The sequence below is a fragment of the Rhinoderma darwinii genome, chromosome 2 (genome assembly GCF_050947455.1).
Source record: "Rhinoderma darwinii isolate aRhiDar2 chromosome 2, aRhiDar2.hap1, whole genome shotgun sequence".
Lineage (NCBI taxonomy): Eukaryota > Metazoa > Chordata > Amphibia > Anura > Rhinodermatidae > Rhinoderma > Rhinoderma darwinii.
The window spans coordinates 137,473,016-137,492,862 of record NC_134688.1 but is presented as its reverse complement, the minus strand read 5'-3'; the positions used below and the strand labels follow the sequence as shown (position 1 = coordinate 137,492,862).

The 19,847-nt window shown below is 40.7% G+C and overlaps 1 protein-coding gene across 2 annotated transcripts in view; it reads right to left on the bottom strand.

Moving 5' to 3' along the window:
- Positions 1 to 6,736: 6,736 nt before the first annotated feature.
- The window catches only part of TDRD3 (tudor domain containing 3), a 274,537-nt gene continuing 261,426 nt past the window's right edge, over positions 6,737 to 19,847 (bottom strand). For both annotated transcript variants that reach the window (XM_075852311.1, XM_075852312.1), the window contains 2 exons: positions 7,296 to 7,420; positions 6,737 to 6,971 (listed from right to left, as the gene is read on the bottom strand). In XM_075852311.1, coding sequence (XP_075708426.1) covers positions 7,304 to 7,420 — 117 coding nt within the window. In that variant the 3' untranslated portion in view covers positions 6,737 to 6,971; positions 7,296 to 7,303. The remainder of the gene's footprint in view (positions 6,972 to 7,295; positions 7,421 to 19,847) is intronic.

Below are 19,847 nucleotides of genomic sequence, written 5' to 3'. Positions count from 1 at the left end.
AAGGTGTATGCTTGCTCTGCAGTAAACATTCTGCAATTTGTGCGATTCATCTCCGCTAAGCTAACTAATAAACCTATATATATATATATATATATATATATATATATATCTATCGTAAAAAAAGAAATACTACAGTAAACGCAGCTAATAGTCGTTATTATAATAACGTAATTAGAAAAAGAGACGATCACGGTTGATCTGGGGGTGATCACGGGTAATCTGGGGGTGATCACGGATAATCTGGGGGTGATCACAGATAATCTGGGGGTGATCACAGATAATCTGGGGGTGATTACGGATAATCTGGGGGTGATTACGGATAATCTGGGGGTGATTACGGATAATCTGGGGGTGATTACGGATAATCTGGGGGTGATTACGGATAATCTGGGGACACAGGCGGATTTGTTGTATACTTTTCAATGTCTGACAGCACAGGATTTGAACATAGTATCTCTCTCTCCTCTCACAAAAATACAGTGAGGGGAGAGAAATCCTATACTGTATTTAGTAAATATCTGATTACGATCACTGTGATCGGTATATCCCAGTGACTATATCATCAGGAACCAATGAGAATGGTCCCTGATCGTTACTATGCACAGGCAGATTCTCCTGTGCATAGTAACTATGCATGCATGCACCATTTAGTTTTTTCTAAACGGGAGGAGGGGCTGGGAAATGATCGAATGCTGCAGGGGTCTTTGGGGGCATACAATGGGGCCTATTAAATTTTTTATCTCCAAACATTGAGAGAGGAGATAAAAAGCTTATTTTCACTTTCTACCGCATTCAACAAATACCGGTGAACACGTGTTTGGGGACCGCACACAACAGTCCCTGATCACTGCTCCAAGCCCTCAGCTACCTGGGGGCTTTTACTCCTCCCGGCGGCACTGCTTTATTCTGATGCAGCGCCATAAAAAGGCTATTGCATCAGAATAAAGCCCATTAGTGACCACCATAAAAACAACTATGGGTGATCAGAAACCAGTTAATTTTATTTAACAAATTAAAGCAATAAAACAATTGCAAAGGTGGACATGCCCTTTAAACAAATATGCAGTTACTTTTTTCCTTTGTTATTCTGGAAGATCCCTGCCAAGTGACTCAACAAAATAGACTACTTGAGAAAATAAATTATTCTATATTTCTTAATTGTGTTATACTCATCTATTCATGTTTAATGCTCCTTGTCCTCGACACAATATAATAAAAGGTTCTAAAATTATATCTCAATTACACCAAGTGCAACATTTTTTTTATTCCATAATAAATCTGTTTAAGACCACAGCAGCTACAGGTAAAACACGTGTATTTCCAATCTTTGACATAAGTTGCATGGAGATTCTGTGAATAATTTCACAGCGTTGCATAATATGCCAGAAATAGGTTTCTCTTACAATTTTTTTCTTAAAGAGTAATGCTTTAGACATTGTCTTTTCATAATAGCAAAAGTCAACAGGCCATAGCTTGTGCTGCTATCATGGTACTGGAGATGTGCAGGGAGATGTCCATTTTAAACAATATATGTCCATTGATTTTGTGCTTGGATTTCTATGCAGCAGCAGTGCACTATGGTTTCACCACATCAAATTGCATCGTAATTTCCCCTATAGTTAGATTCTAGCAGTTGTATTTAGAGTATGCGATCTACAGTTTTCTAAAATGAAAAACTAGTGATGCCCAATGATTCTATTACCTTAGATATGGTAGAAAATTCAGGAAATATTGAGTAAGCCTGTCTTTTTTAAAGTAATAAAGAATTCCCGAGCTTACGTGTTAAAGTAATTTGGTAATTATATATTTATTATACTGGATAATCACCAATCTCCCAGTACAGACCAAGCTGAAGGGAACACTCCCCCTGCCCCTCTCGGCGGTGATTGGGAGAGCTCTACCCTCATGAATACAGCAGACTCATAATTAGGAGTTTGGTGTATTCTTTGAATACTCCAATTAGCCACACGGAATAATATTTTTTATGCCATTTGGCTAATAGGAGAGCGGACCTGTCCTTTCACTATGCTGCACTTATATAAGGCAGCAAAGCCTGATGACATCTGCTTTAATTGATAGAATATGGCAGCTTACTTCTACGTCATGATAGACACATAGAAAAATGCTATTGCTGCTAAGATACAATCATTGTAGAAATAATGGATTAATAAAGAATCATACTGGATATGAGCTCCTAAATAACCTGGCCAAGGTTCATACATGCAAGAGATCATATAATGGTTAATTATTTTATTAGTAAGTTAGTTTCACAACCACATTTTATTTTCCTAACATGCCCAATTTCTACGCATTATTTGGTAAAACTATAAAGTAGCGGACAATGAGAAATTTAAGTTTTTTACCATCATAAAAGCATTACAAGACATTCTTTAAGCAGGAGCATACACAGAGATCATAGAGCCCCATAGTAAAACTTAGTATGGGGCCCACACCCCACTAAAAGCTTCAACAAATTTATATATTTTATTTAATAAGTTAATGCTCACCATAATTTTTAAACCGCTCTTTATAGAGGGTGTTCTGTTAAAGATGTAGTGTGTGAGAAGTGCGCCGTTATCACTCTTCTCTGCAGCGGGTAACGGTCATAAACACATTGATAAATTTATCCCATACAGCTCCAAATCTTCTTCCTCGTTTGACACACTACATCAGGGCTACTCAACTATTTTTAGTGAAATGCCACTTATCTGGGTCTGCCAACAGGTGTAAGTCAAAGCTGAAGACTAACAGTAAGGCTATATTCATACGGGTCGGATGTGCCAAGGGCAATTGACTCATGGATATGCGGCAGAAATCCAAGGCTTTTCTAACACAATGTCCACTATAGATAGTGCCACACAATGCGCTTTGTAGTTCCCACTGTAGACAGTGCCCCCACCCCCTCCTGTAGATCGTACCCCCAAACAAATAAAAAAAACTTGTACTCCCATAACCCTGTTCCCACAATAAACGGAGCTTCGCATCCTCCTCAGTCCCTCCACAGCCTCCGAGATCCATGAGACACCGAGATGTAATTCTTGAGTAGGCCGGCATGATGTAGTGGACGTAGCCTAGTGAATGGCGGAGCAGGGAGCTGATAGCTCAGTCTTCTGCCATAGTACTTAACTGTACCAGCGTCCTTAAGGATGCAGATACAAATTAATGTGGCAGTCGCCTAGGTATCTGGTCCGGACAACTGACATTCGTGGTCCAGATGGAGACCTAAACGTTATAGTGCGTCAATTCATTTATTACCAAAGGACCTTTGTGGTCTATGTAATTTTATGTCCATGCACACATTTCTACATTGGTAAAACAATACGGTGACCACACATTAAAAAGGACTTTACATATCCTTAACCCTTATTGAAAACTGATTTTTAAATTTTGCAATAGATTGGTAAAACAATGCAATTAATGTCATTGTTATGAAACAAATCTGTTATTATGGTTAAGTAGATAAAAATATAAAAATATATACTTTTACGTTTTTTTGCTGATATTTTCAATTACAGCAAGATTCCCAGCTAAGAGTCCAGGCCTCCATTTAGAATATATTTTAGACACAGCAGTCTGGATTTCCTGATAATACGTGTCATGTTTCAAGGTTCTTTATAGATATGGACACTGACTTACAGGGTAGCTAAGTGTAGGTGCCACTAGAGAGAGAGTTTTTTTTCCTTCTGGAGCAGAACTATTTTAGAAACAGATATTGTCAAGTGCTGCTTTACATTGCACAGCACTTAGAAAACTAGAACAAAAAAAGGTTGATCGGTAAGAAACATTTTTTAACGACTACGGACTGATTTTTGGAGTCCCAAGTTTACAATATCACCATTTCTACACAACTGCAGCGTGCAGTATTTTTTTCATACATTTGCAGCAAAATATCCTTCAATGCAAACGTAGAGTTCAGTCAAACATGCGAATAATAAATTGTTACAAATTAATTGTAGTCATTATGTATCAACTTTGTAAAAGTAGTACATCATAAAATAAAACGTTATTAATTTGGATTCAGATTTTTTTTTACACCCCACAAATATAATTTTTTTCAGTTTCCTAGTACATTATATGGTACAGTAATTTTAATAGTATCATTAAAAATTACAACTCGTCTCGCAAAAACAAGCCCTCATGCGGCTATGTTTACAATAGTATGGCAAACATCAATAATTTTTTTTTTATCTCTACAATAAATGGGATATTTACTGGTGGGACAATGACTTACATTTTATGATTATGGGTTCTTGAAGTCACGCCGCAACTACAATGTAGGCTTGTCATATTATTATGTCAAATTAACTTGGTTAGTACATAAAAAACCCGAAAACAGTTCCTGCATTATGGGAATGAATACAAGCCTATATGGTTTGTGAATACTGCTTAGGTACCTTGCTGCTTATTGATCCATAGTCCTACAGTATTAATGCATTACACAATGAGTGGATCATCTATTTGTTTTCTAATAATAGCACGCTAGCAGACCTTGAGAATAAGCACGTTGTGGTAATTACAATGTTACGTTTATTGTTTAACCCCCACGCCCCCCTCCCAAGTAGTAAACCCTTGGGGCAGGGTCCTTATCTACTAGTTATCTCTGGGTATAAATATAAATGAATGTCAATAAAGTCTAAGTAGAACGGTTATTTTAACTTTCTATGGGGTTAGAGAATACTTTTATATTTCTATATGTGGATGCACTTGCTCCAATAATCAGAGGATGACAGGGATAAAACCCATGGAGTCAAATGCATCTCTATAGAGGACTACATACATCTAACTTATTATACTGAGGTTACTGAAATGGGTTGTACTTCCTTTCTTTTGAAAATTGAATTAGACAGGAATCGTAGAAAGAACCGTTAAAAATTGGGCAGATTATGAAGTTTTATCTAGCTGATGTCACAGGATTTGCTCTGAAGCCATATTTATATGTAGTTATTCTGAACGCTACTCGCTTTCTATCACTTCTAAGCATTAGTAGGACAAAGGATAAGTCTACAAGTCCATAACATAATAAGGCTTTATGCCCACTTCAGTCTTTTTCTTCAGGGTGCTAGCTGTTTTTCAGACGGCTAGCACCCTGACCCATTCATTTCAATGGGGCCATCCACACTTCAGTTTGACGGTCCCGTTGCTCCATTCCGACAAAAATAGAGCATGTCCTACTTTGGTCCGAGATTCAGTGACCGTGAGGCCCATGCAAGTCAATGGGGCCGTCAAAAAAACTGAAGGCACACGAAAGACATCCGTGTGCTGTCTGTGTGTGACGGAGCCGTTGCCTAGCAACGGCCGGGTGGGCAGAGGTACACATACAGATACTGCACTAATCGGCAGCCCCTTCTCTCTGTCAGCACTGATAGAGAGAAGAGGCTGCTGATCAGTGCTGGAACGCAGCGATATTAAGAAAAATAAGTACATACGTACCCCGGCCGTTGTCTTGGTGACGCGTCCCTCTTCTGACATCCAGTCCGACCTCCCTGGATGACGCGGCAGTCCATGTGACCTCTGCAGCCTGTGATTGGCTGCAGCGGTTACATGGTCTGAAATGTCATCTCAGGAGGCCGAACTTAAGGAAGAAGCAGGCAAGCAGGGAGTTCTGGGTAAGTAGTAACTTTTTTTTGTTGCATTTTTTTTTTTTAATGAACCATTAATCTATATTGTGAGCGCCTCGCATGGTATTCCCAGTCTAGCGGTAGTCTCTGTCCAGGGTGCTGAAAGAGTTAAAGGACTTCACTGATCGGCAGTAACTCTTTCAGCACCCTGGAGAGTGATTACCACTGGACAGGGAATAGAATGTGCGGCACTCACAATATCGTGTACATAGTGTGAACGGGTTTCAGTTTCCTCTCGGAAACTGAAACACGGAAGTGTACACGGAATACACACGGGAAGCACACTGTTCCAATCACGGACACACGGATCCGTGAGAAACGGCCGTGAAAACGGTAATGGAAGTGTGCATGAGGCCTAAAAGCTGCAAGTCTCCAAACAGTAGTAAAAGTATATCTCCTGAGATCCTGTGAGTAGAGTGCTGTATTATGTTAAGGCTACATTACCAACCAATGCGTCAAAATAGTAATTATATACAATAGAAAAATGTATGCAATGATTTCATAAAATACATATTTCAACGGTAACCGTACCATATGATTTTGCTTTATACCGCTGGTCTGTTATACAACGAGGTCACATGTCCCTGGTCCCCATACAATCTTGGGAATATACATATATCTCTACTGCATCCGCTTTCTGATTGTAACAAAACCTGTAACACAACACTGTAAGAGGAGAACATGAAGGACTATTTTATTTTTTTTTTGGCTGTAAAAAAATCTTTTCAAGAACAACATGTTCTATATGCTTGTGACTTTATATCCTTGCGACTTTTTACCATAAATTACTACCTTCACAGCCATATCAACGTGACAATGGTACCGTGCAGGAAAAAAATCCACGTGGTGTGCTATTGCTGCGCCCCCCTTGTTCCAGTGCTTGGTGGGCGTACCAACCTTCCCCCACCGACCAGTAAGTCATGGCATGCGGTAGCCATATGTCATTAATGAATAAGGTAGCAAAACCTCTGTAAGGGTTAAATCATAGAAGTGGATCTCAAACAGATGTAGGCCGAAACCATTTCCTTTGGAAAAAAATAAATTGTTTTCCCTTTACCATGATCGAATCCCATTCTTGGTTAAAAAAAAGAAATGATGAAAAAAAGATTCAGAGAAAGTTGAGGAGCACTGTGGTTTTATTAATGCAAACAAGAAATTCAGAACTGCTTAAAAAATCATTTGTTAAACTAATAACTGATGGCAAATCTGTTGCTACTCGCATCTGAAGACCCCGAGTCTTGTCCACGATAAGGATATTAACACCACAGTGCAAGGCTATTCTTTAGAAAAATATACCACTTCCGTGAAAACAGCTGCAGTATTACTTTCTTCTGAGAGAATCTCATGGTTGATCTGGTTAATATAAACAAGCATTAGATAACAAAACTCAACTGAATTTGGAAACACTAGCAACTCCTAAAGCATTGTTTAGTGTCCCATACAGCAAAATTCCAATAGTTCGGCATTGGCAATGCTAGTATTTTGTTAGACTATTCGATTATCTAGAACATTTGTTACAATAGATACGCTATAAAGGCTGCGCTAGAAAAATCTATACTAATGAAATAGAAGGTAAACCTCCCCAAGTTTGTATGAATTTATATAATTATTGTAATAAAAGCTTCACGGATTTCTACTGCATCTTTTAAAGGTCTTTCCAGGGTATGTTGTTTTCACCTTAACAGTCAGTTCCGTGCTCTGGGTGGTTGATAAAACTGTTGAGTTGGTCTAGTAGATCTCCTCGGTTGTCCATCACCTCCTCTGCGGAAATCAAGCGAATCTCCATATTCCCCCTCTTCTTCCTACAAAATAGTTATAAAAAATAAATCAGTTAATCCCGAATATACATCTAACAACATTTTTTTAAATTCTAGCAAACATGACACACATGTACTTGCATATTTTAATGCTGCAGGGAAACAAGTAAAAAGAGGGCTTCCTAAATATAACTAAACCAATAGCAGGCAAGCAGGCACTTTGCCTTTCGAAAGTATTCACTCCCTTGTTGTTTTTCCTGTTTTGTTGCATTTCAACTGGATTTTAAATTGATTTAGACCTGACAAAACGGTCTAATTTGTTACAGATGAATGAAAAAAACCAAAAACATACCCCGTTAAAAAAAACAACACCTAAAAACGGAAAAAGTGTTGAGCGGATATGTATTTACTACCTTTGCTATGAAACCCCTAAATAAGGTTTGGTCAAACCAATTAACGTCACAAGTCACATAATTAGTTGAATAAAATCCCCCTGTGGGCAATCAGTGTCACATGATCGATCACATGATGTCAGTATAAATATACCTGTTCTGAAAGGCCCCCCGAGTCTCCAAAACCACTAACCAAGTAAATCAAAGACCAAGGGACAAAGTTGTGGAGAAGTATAGATCAGGGTCGGGTTATTAAAAAATATCCCAAACTTTAAGCATCCCAAAGAGCACTATTAAATCCATTATAACAAAATGGAAAGACTATGGCACAACTACAGACCTGACAAGAGAAGGCCGACCACCAAAACTCACAGACCGGCATATGCAAGATTAGACAGAAAAAAAAAGAGAAGGCCGCCAGCAAAACTCACAGACCGGCATATGGAAGAGTAGACAGAACAAAATGCCATTCATGCAAGAAAAACATTAAAAAACATGTTTTGAGTAAGCCAAATAGCATGTGGCAGGATTCTCAAACAAAAAGGTTCTCTGGTCAGATGAGAAAATGAAACTTTTTTTTACCATCATGGGGAAAAAGCTATAAGTGGTGCACAATCCAACACTTCCCATCACCCCAAGAACACCATTCCCACAGTGAAGCATGGTGGTGGTGGCAGCGTCATGCTGTGTGGATGATTTTCATCAGCGCAGACTGGAGAACTGGTCAGGTATGAAGAAGAAATTAATGGCAATATACTGTATATTGGGCAATTCTAGAGAAAAATCTGTTTCAGTCTGCCAGAGTTTTGAGACTAGGACGGAGTTTCTACTTCCAGAAGAATAATGAGCTTAAATATACTGCAGAAGCTACACTGGCGGGGTTTAAGGAAAAACATTTAACCTTTTAGTGTCCGCCAATACGCCTTTTCACAGCGGCCACTAACTAGCTTTATTCTGATGAATACGCATTTTCACTGCGCTGCAGCAGAATAAATTATCGGCGCTGTGAGGATGGAAAACTCCCTGCTCGCAGCTACCTCCGGTAGAATAGAGCTTGTATCAACGCTGCTCGAGCAGGCAGATCGAAATTCGCCCGTTTAACACTTTAGATGCGGCGCTCAATAGCAAGCGCTACATCTAAGTGGTTTTGGAGGGAGGGGGCTTCCTCACTCACACCACCGGCACCCTGAATGCGATTGCAGGGTGTCAGTGCTTCCTATGGCAGCCGGGGGGGACTAACAAAGGCCCTCAGGTCTGCCTGTAGTGGATGCCTGCTAGGCCATGCCAGTGACATTACCTAACAGATGCCTGTCAGTTTTACACTGATCGGCATAATACACTGCAATTCATTAAAAGTGATCAAATGATCGCATAGACTAATAAAAAAGTGTAATAAATTTAAATAAATTAAAACCCCAAAGAAAAAAAATTATGAAAAACCCTCTTTTCCCCTTACAAAATGCAACAAAAAAAGTAAAAAAAATTACACGTGTTGTACATGTTTTCTGTGTATCCTGCCTTCAAAAAAATTTGATAAAAAGTGATAAAAAAAAGTTGCATCTACTCCAAAATGGTACTGATAAAAACTACAAGTCGTCCCTCATGCAGCTGCATTGGTGCAAAAAATAAAAAAAAGTTATGGCTCCTCAAATATGGCAATACAAAAACCAATTTTGAAAAAACTGTTTTTACGGTGTAAAAGTAGTAAAACATGCACTACCGTTCAAAAGCTTAGGGTCACTTAGAAATTTCCTTATTTTTGAAAGAAAAGCACAGTTTTTTTTCAATGAAGATAACATTAAATGAATCAGAAATACACTCTATACATTGTTAATGTGCTACATGACTATTCTAGCTGCAAATGTCTGGTTTTTAATGCAATATCTACATAGGTGTATAGAGGCCCATTTCCAGCAACCATCACTCCAGTGTTCTAATGGTACATTGTGTTTGCTAACTGTGTTCGAAGGCTAATGGATGATTAGCAAACACTTGAAAACCCTTGTGCAATTATGTTAGAACCGCTGTACACAGTTTTGCTGTTTAGATGAGCTATAAAACTGACCTTCCTTTGAGCTAGTTGAGAATCTGGAGCATTACATTTGTAGGTTCGATTAAACTCTCAAAATGGCTAGAAAAAGAGTGCTTTCATGTGAAACTCGACAGTCTATTCTTGTTCTTAGAAATGAAGGCTATTCCATGCGAGAAATTGCCAAGAAACTGAAGATTTCCTACAACGGTGTGTACTACTCCCTTCAGAGAGCAGCACACACAGGCTCTAACCAGAGTAGAAAGAGAAGTGGGAGGCCCCGCTGCGCAACTGAGCAACAAGACAAGTACATTAGAGTCTCTAGTTTGAGAAATCGACGCCTCACAGGTCCTCAACTGGCAGCTTCATTAAATAGTACCCGCAAAATGCCAGTGTCAACGTCTACAGTGAAGAGGCGACTCCGGGATGCTGGCCTTCAGGGCAGGGTGGCAAAGAAAAAGCCATATCTGAGACTGGCTAATAAAAGGAAAAGATTAATATGGGCAAAAGCACACAGACATTGGACAGAGGAAGATTGGAAAAAAGTGTTATGGACAGACGAATCGAAGTTTGAGGTGTTTGGATCACACAGAAGAACATTTGTGAGACGCAGAACAACTGAAAAGATGCTGGAAGAGTGCCTGACGCCATCTGTCAAGCATGGTGGAGGTAATGTGATGGTCTGGGGTTGCTTTGCTGCTGGTAAAGTGGGAGATTTGTACAAGGTAAAAAGGATTTTGAATAAGGAAGGCTATCACTCCATTTTGCAACGCCATGCCATACCCTGTGGACAGCGCAACAACAGGACAATGACCCAAAGCACACCTCCAAATTATGCAAGAACTATTTAGGGAAGAAGCAGGCAGCTGGTATTCTATCTGTAATGGAGTGGCCAGCGCAGTCACCAGATCTCAACCCCATAGAGCTGTTGTGGGAGCAGCTTGACCGTATGGTACGCAAGAAGTGCCCATCAAGCCAATCCAACTTGTGGGAGGGCCTTCTGGAAGCATGGGGTGAAATTTCTCCCGATTACCTCAGCAAATTAACAGCTAGAATGCCAAAGGTCTGCAATGCTGTAATTGCTGCAAATGGAGCATTCCTTGACAATATTTTCTAGTTATTTTGCAACTCATTTGATAAATATAAGTGTGAGTTTTCATGGAAAACACAAAATTGTCTGGGTGACCCCAAACTTTTGAATGGTAGTGTAAGAAAACGATATCGCAATCAAAACGACCCGCTAAATAAAGTTATTATGTTATTTATACCACACGGTAAACGGCGTAAATTAAGAACGCAAAAAAAAAATTGCTGGGCTTTTTTCTATTACCCCCCAAAAAAAAGTTAATAAAAAAGTTAAATCAATAAATTATATCCACCCCAAAATGGTGCTATTAAAAAATACAACTTGTCCCGCAAAAAACAAGTCCTTATACAGCTATGTCTATGCAAAAATAAAAAAGTTCTAGCTCTTGGAATGCGACGATGTAAAAAATAGCTTGGTCATTAAGGTTTAAAATAGGCTGGAAATTAAGGGGTTATATGTCTTGGAATGGCCTAGTCAAAGCCCCGACCTCAATCAGGGGGTGAATATTTATGCACATTAAAGTTTCCACTTTTTTTTACTTAATTATGGTCTGTGTCACAATAAAAAAATTACTTTGCATCTTCAAAGCTTTAGGCACGTTGTATAAATCAAATGGCACCAACGCCTCAAAAACCCATTTTATTTCAAGGTCATAGAGCAACAAAACTGGAAAAACACCAAGGGGGGGGGGGGAGTGGATCACATGTACTACTAAAGCACATGAGCACAATATGAAATTACTTTATATCAATACAAAAAAAGAAAAGCAAAGTATTTACAAGGTTACTCAACTGTGAAATACACATTTCCACATGACATTTTGTTAAAAGGTTGAGATTAGCTTTAAGATAAACTGCCCTGTGAAGCATCCAATAATTTATGAGTGATCTCTGAGGAGCCATATGTCTGCTGCAATGTGGCTAATTACAGCTGAAGGTGCAAATATATCAAGCATTAAAAAATAAGGTTACACATTTTTATCAGGGACTGTTCACACTGTGTTTGAAGCGTACGTCAGAGGTATATGTCGGGAGTATTACCTGACATACAGTATACCTCCTACGGATGCCTTTCGACACACATAAAAAATATTCTTGCAATTCCTTCTTTATTTTTCCTTCTTTATTCCTTCACTGGAATTTCAGTGAAGGATAAATGACAAAATGTCACAACTTAAAAAAGCCGATAACAATTCTATTGACTGAAAGTAACTTTTCCCTATGAGCGTGGTTAAATATGTCAAAATAAAGAATATTCAACAGAACATGTACACTTGGAGACTAGCAAATGTTAAAAGCTTTTTCAGCCATGTTGATCCCTGATGTGCCTTTTTTTATAACATGTATGTGGACATTTCTGTTTCTATGTGAGATATATATAGATGTGGTGACAACGTGCTGAGACACAAGACGCAACCAAGTCCAACTTGCTGGGTTAATTTCAAAGTTCAGTACAATAATACGGTATATCAATGTGGACATAATCAGGTCAGACATCGCAGTGTCAGTCAATCTGGAGTTGTCTGTCTTTACTTCCACTTAGATGAGCTAGCACCAGGGATAGAGCTAGAAGGAAATGGTCGAAATCTGACAGCTACACAACTCAATCTGGATATATTGCACACGGGAGAACACACAAATAATGGCGCATGGACTGAATGAGGCTTCTTATACATTTTACAGCAGTATAACACAGGAAAAACAGGGCCATAAATAGTGGGGGGCAATTCTTCAGTTTCATGTATGTTGTATAAAAAACAAATATGTCCTTTTTGTACGATGCGTTTGCTTTAGTTCCTGGAGCTAAATTTAGGGCCAAAATACTCACTACACCACTGGCGTAGCTATAGGGGTCACAGCGGTCGCAATTGCGACCGGGCCCCGAAGCCAGGGGGGCCCACAGCCCCCCGCACCAAATCAATAAAAAGTTACTATAGTAACAGGCTTTACTTACCTTCCTGGTTCCGGATCGCAGCGGAGGTCCTGATGTCAAGCGCTGTGCGCAGCGCATGACGTTACAGCGCTATGCGCCGCGCACAGCATCGAGACAACAGAACTACCGCCACGGCTGAAGAGGAAGGTAAGATTAGGCCTGACTGGCGGGGTCCGACTCCCGGGACCCGCCAATCCGTTGTTTTGAAGGGGCCGCAGCACTCGTACGGGAGCTGCTCCCCTTTATTCCGGTCACCGACATCGCCGACACCGATTCAGTGTGAGCGAGCAGTGAAATGAAGGGGAAGCAGCTCTCGTACGAGTGCTGCGGCCCCTTCAAAACAGCTGATTTGCGGGTCCTGGGAGACACATCAGCTATTGATGGCCTATCCTGTGGATAGGCCATCAATGTTTAGGGACTGCACAACCCCTAAGCCTACGATGTAGCAGGCTTAGGAGGCTCATGAGACAGGATGACAGATTGTGTGATGCTGTAGGCTGGGCCCTGTATCTAAGCCAATTACATGGTAGGCTTAGATACATGGCCCATGCGTGATCCTGTCTGATGGGCCCTGTATATAAGACTACCACACTGTAGTAGGGATGTCACGATACCAGAATTTGGACTTCGATACCGATACTTCGTTTAGTATTGCGATTTCGATACCAATTTCGATACTTTTGCCAACAGTAATAAAAAAAATCAATTCTTCCGTTTTCTGATGTGAGGCGCGAGGTGTGATGAATTTTGAATGCGCCTCACATTAATAGTAATTAATCCCATCATGTTTCTCAGTCATAATGGGTTAATGTGCGAGGTACATGATGGGGTTAATTACTATTAATGTGAGGAACATGGAGGGTAAATTCATCGCACCTCCTGCCTCACAATAATAAGTGAATGAAAGCCGTGTTTATTTCATTTTTTTACAGCGTACACGTCATAAATGATGCAGAAAAATTGTTGTGCGCGCCATTACTGAATGTGTGAATATTTTATGTATTGAGACTTATTTTAATGTTTATTGTAAAAAAGGTGAATGTGTATTTTTTTTAATTTTAACAATACTTTGTTTTTAAACTTCAATGTACTGACATATATCAGATATATGCCAGTACATTAGCCTGTGGACAGATAGCATACAGGCAGTTGTTAGGACATACCTCAGTATGCCCTAACAACATGAAATATGGTAGGACAGCCCTGGGGTCCGTCAATAGACCCTGGGCTGTCTGCCCATATATGGTATGGCCCTCGATCGCGTCACAAGAATTCCCTGTGACGCGATCCAGGGGCATCCCCCCTGCTCACTTTCCCCTGAATGCTGCAGTCAGCTGTGATCGCAGCATTCAGGGGAATAACGGCGGAGATGAGAGGCTTCACTGATCTCCGCCGTTATAGAGCGGGGCTGCGGCTGTGTAATACAGCCATTGCCCCGCTCCTGACAGGAAGTGCGCGCGCTTTCAGGATGAGGAGGTGCGGCCGGCGCTGCACTAATACGCGGCGGTTCAGGCACTGAACACAGAACATGGGGGTGTTTTGCAGCGCGCCCGCCATGTTCGGTCTTCAGTGCCGCCGCTCATAAGTACAGCGCTGGCCACATCGCATCATCCTGACCGTGCGCACTTATCATGACTCAGGAGCGGGGCTGTGGCTGAATTACACAGCCGCAGCCGCGCTCCCATACATTCATGTATTACTATACTGAGCTGTGCGGCTGCGCAGCTCAGTATCGAAATACAGGAAATAGCGGTATCGAACCGTTTAGGGATGCAAAGTATCGAAACAGTATCGAAGTTTCGATGCACCGTGCATCCCTACACTGTAGGTTTAGATACAGGACCCCAGCACACAGTAATCTTATACGGTATAAGATTACGGTCTGCTGGACCCTGTATCTAAGCCTACGATGTGGTAGGCTTAGATACAGGGTCCCACAGACAGTATCACACATGGGCCCTGTATCTAAGCCTAACACATGTGTTACTAATAGTTTTTCTTGTGTGTTTTCTTGCAGGTTCGGTCGTTGGACTACGGCGGATTCCAGGACTACTTCGATGACGGCTTTTTTTTTTATTATCAATAAAATGGTTAATGAGGGTTGTGTGTTTTTTTTTTTTTTTATTTCAATAAAATATTTTTTCTATGTCTTTGTGTTTTTTTTTAAACTATATTACTACCGCCTTAGTAATGGCCGCCGGCTGATTTAATCAGGGGTCAGGTGTGATAGGCCTTTAAATAGGCTGCAGTTCAGTCACACTCTCTCTCAGCATTGGGAGAGGAGCTTGTGAGAGCAAAACAGACTCCATTCATAACAGGTTGTATGGTCTGCATGGTTTATGGTGCCAGGCATTAGGCCTGCACTGTGTTATTTAGGATACCTGACTGTATAGTTAGTGCCAGACAGGTATAGAGTTTTCTTTTATTTGTTTCCTTTTTTATTCATGTACAACCTGTAAATAAAACTGGCTGAGGCCAGTAGTACCACATCTTTGCTGTGCGGACTGAAATTTACTGGCGTGTTTGATACCGAGTGCCCGTCTACCCCAGGAGATGACTGTCCCGCTACCTAATTCCCTTACAATTGGTGGAGGAAGCTTTAGGTACTGTGGAAAAAAAAAACACCTTAAAGGGCCAGAATCCTTTATATATTGCATTTTTCCAAAGACTGATTCTCTGCACCTTAGAAGATGGAGGAGATGCTTAAAGCGATACTGCATGCTATGGCAACACAACAGGAGGCTACCAGAGCACAACAGGAGGCTACCAGGGTGCAGCAGATGGCTCTGGATGAAACAAACTGCAGACTGACTGCCCAACTGCAGGCTACACAGGCAGAACAAAGAAAAGACCGGGATACTTTAAAAGGTGTTGTGCAGCAACTAACCAGTGTGGTTGAAAGGGTTCCAGGTGTAGCAGGTGCCAGTTCTACATCAATAAGAGCTAGCCATTTTTTGCAAAAGATGACGGCAACAGATGACGTGGAAGCCTACTTAAAGGGAATGTGTTGCCAGAAAAACATGTTTTTTTTTTTAAATTAAACATTTAGTGTGTGGGTGATTAAACATTGTTCAAATTTTTTTTATTTTTTTCACGAGTCAGGAAATATTATAAATTAATTCAAAATTTATAATACTACCCATTTTTGGTCACTAGATGGAGCTATTCCCAAAATTGCAGCATTGCAACATTGGGTTAAAAGCCCTCGCTCTAGTGAGCTCTCAGCATCCCCCCTCCTTTATCCTGGCTAGTGCCGGGATAAACGAGGGGTTTGAACGGTGTAACCTCCTACACTGTGTGTCGCCATTTTTTGAGCTAACACACAGTGTAGTAGATTTACATACAGTAGTAAACACACACAAACACGAACATACATTGAAATCTCTTACCTGCTCCTGCCGCCGCGGCTCCCTCCGGCCCGTCCGCTCCGTTTGCTGCCGCTGGTCCAAGTGCACAAATCCGGAAGCCGCGACCGGAAGTAGTAATATTACTGTCCGGCCGCGACTTCCGGTCCACAGGAAAATGGCGCCGGACGGCGCCAATTTCGAATTGGACTGTGTGGGAGCGGCGCATGCGCAGTTCCCACACAGACGCCGTACACTGAAGTCAATGGGACGGGAGCCGTTCGCAGTCCCTATGGGACTGTGGCTGCCGTATTCCATGTCTGTATGTGTCGTTAATCGACACAGACAGAAATGGAACAAAAAATGGCAGCCCCCATAGGGAAGAAAAAGTGTAAAAATAAGAAAAAGTAAAACACAAACACACAAATGAATATAAACGTTTTTAATAAAGCACGAACATCTTTAAAATATAAAAAAATAATTTGTGATGACACTGTTCCTTTAACAACCTTTGAAAGAACCACTGAACGAGAGGGTTGGCCAAAGGAACAGTGGGCAGGACTTGTGGCACCGTTCCTTTCAGGGGAACCGCAGAAGGCATACTTTGACTTGGATAACCAGGATGCCATAAACTATGACAAGCTGAAAAAAGAAAACTCTATGCCTGTCCGGCACTAACTATACAGTAGGTATCCTAACTAACACAGTGCAGGCCTAAAGCCTGGCACCATAAACCATGCAGACCATACAACCTGTTATGAATGGAGTCGGTTTGCTCTCACAAGCTCCTCTCCCAAGGCTGAGAGAGAGTGTGACTAAACTGCAGCCTATTTAAAGGGCTATCACACCTGACCCCTGACTAATAGCTAGACCTCAAGACCAGAACTGTGTGGATGGAGTGGGGACCCACCCATCTCTCCCCACTCCAACAACCAGGCCCTTTTCCAGGTTTTAGACAAAACCTATTGCAGAGGGAGAACCACATTCTCTGCTGAATTTATTCCCTGGTTGTTTTCAGATAGCAGAAGACAGAAATCTTGGGGAAATATAGACCCCCATCCACAACCTCTCCACATGGTCTGTCACAATATATATATATAACATACCATAGTTTAAAAAAAAGACAAAACTTTTTTAAAATGTTGCTCAGACTTTTACTACTTAAAAAATTAAAACGTGGCAAAAAACAATGACAGAATCACATCAAATCCATTAGAGTTATTTTCGGATATGTTCACACATACCAGATTGTCAAAACGTGGCTTGATTCTTAGCTGAAAAAGGCTCAGTCCTTAAGGGGTTACAAAATAAGACCATATAAACAAAAGCACAAGGTGGTGTAAATGTTACGAAATATTGCAGTAACATAGTACGGTTAAAAAAGAACAAATGTCTGTCAAGTTCAGCCAGGGGAGGGAAGAGGATGTGGATGAAAGAAAAAAAGGGAGGGTCAAAATCACTAGCGCTCTCTTATCAAAATTTTTGGAGCTCCCATTTTCTATTAAGTTTCCATTGCTCTTTGATGGTAATAGTGGCCGCTAAAATAGGCCAAAATATATTTGGGGGGAATTTATTAACCTTTCTACGTAAATTTTCTGACATAGAAAACTCGCAATAAGGCCCAAAAGTCGCAATTTGCGTTGAAAATTGTGCCTTTTTGCCTTTATGCTGCCCTCGCCACTTTTGGAAAGAGGGGTGTAGCTTACCAAAAGGGGGCTTGTCAACACGACCTGTCAAATTTATTATAATTATCCTAGCTGGGGTAGATTTCACTCGGTGGAGCGTAGCAAGGTAGAGGCCCATCTTACAATAAAAAAAAATAATAATATATCTTCAACTTACGGCTCCTTTTCACTTCTTCCCACTGGGTCCCCTCAGGCTCCCTCAATATGCTGCGGCTCATACAATGTTCTTACTGTGGGATGTGTTAGGCTTCGTTCACATTTGCGTCAGGGCTCCGTACTGACGTTCCGTCTGAGCTTTCCATTAGAACGAAGACCTGACTGACACAAATGGAAACCATAGGTTTCCATTTGCATCACCTTTGATTTCAATGATGACCGATCCGGTGCAAATGGTTTGTGTTTGTCTCAGTTGTGCAAGGGTTCCGTCGTTTTGACGGAAGCAATACCTTAGAGTAATTTATTGCTTTCTTCAAAACGACGGAACCCTTGCACAACTGAGGCAAACAAAAACCATTTACACCGGATCAGTCACCATTGAAGTCAAAGCTGATGCAAACGGAAACCTATGGTTTCCGTTTATTTCAGTCAGGGCTCCGTTCTAACTGAAAGCTCTGATGGAACATCAGAACGGAGCCTGGACGCAGATGTGAACGAAGCTTTAGGCAGTTTAATGCCATGTTGCATATAAGGCCCTAAAACTGCTCGGCATCAGGACTTGGCATGAGCAGCATGTTGAGGGAGGCTGAGGGGACCCGGAGAGGAGACTAAGTGAGGCACATACATTTTCTTTAATGTCTGATGGAGGGGGGGGGGGGCATAGTGAGTCCATGGCCAGCGGAATGATGCGATAGATTTAGGGGGGCATCTTACTGCAGCTGAGCAAAGAGCGTAGACTGGCGTGTGAAACGCCAGTCTTACAAAAGCTTGCCCCAGAATGTTTTTCTATCCAGTTAAAAACTTGAATTCTGATAGTTTTACCTAATCTGTCATGGCTTCTGCAAAAATTTAAGCCACGACACCAGTGTATCTAAAAACATGTCATTATTTAGTCGCTGTACTTCTAAAAAAGCAAAAGCGACAATTTTGTCACCTCTCCGAACATGTCTGTTGTAGTAAATACTTGTATTCCCCATGAAATAACAATTCTAGAACAGATTTTTTTAGAACTTAAAAGCGTTGTGCCATTCCTCGGTTATTCCTCCTAGAAACTTATGAATACATAAACAACAGGGTGTTACCATTCTCCTTGTCAAAGGGGCATGTCCCTACACAGTCACACACTTGTCAGCACTGATTGGACATTGTCAGACTGTCAATTTATTCACATTTCTAGGAGGAGTAACAGAGGAATGGCACAACGTAAATTGTTCTAAGAAAAGGAACCCAGAGCTCAAAAGATTTAATGGAGAATACAATTTTATTCTAAAATAGACATGCCAGGAGAGCTTACAGGCCCTCTTTAAAGCAACTTAGAGTTCAACAAGGCCTTGATTCTTTACAGGTAGAGAATTAGTTATTTTTTTATTTTTTCTTCCTTACCAGTAAAGGTATAATATAATAATGAGATCTGAATGGATAATTACAACTAAATGGTAACTGTTTTACGGCAGAGCAGGAGAAGGCTGTAACTTTTCATTTAGTTTAGTAGAAGAAAATCAGTTTTTGATTATACAAGAATTTGAATTCTAGAAATGGAAAAATCACAGAAATTATTTTATTTGGGACTCCCCTAATAAAAATTCTGACAATTTTACTTTATGGAGAAAAATTACTGCACTATTACAAAGCAGGCAGATGAAGCAAAGAAGTACGAATACATTCTACTGTAGGGTACAGGCTATCTGCCATCAATTTCACCACACAGTATACTTTTCGGATATAATATGGCTGGGGCAGTTGTCTTATCACAGAGAACAAGCCATGTAGCCTGTGTTTACATCACGTATATGGCCTGTGGTCTCGACACCTACTGGTATCTGTTTAACGGATAGGTCATAAACTCT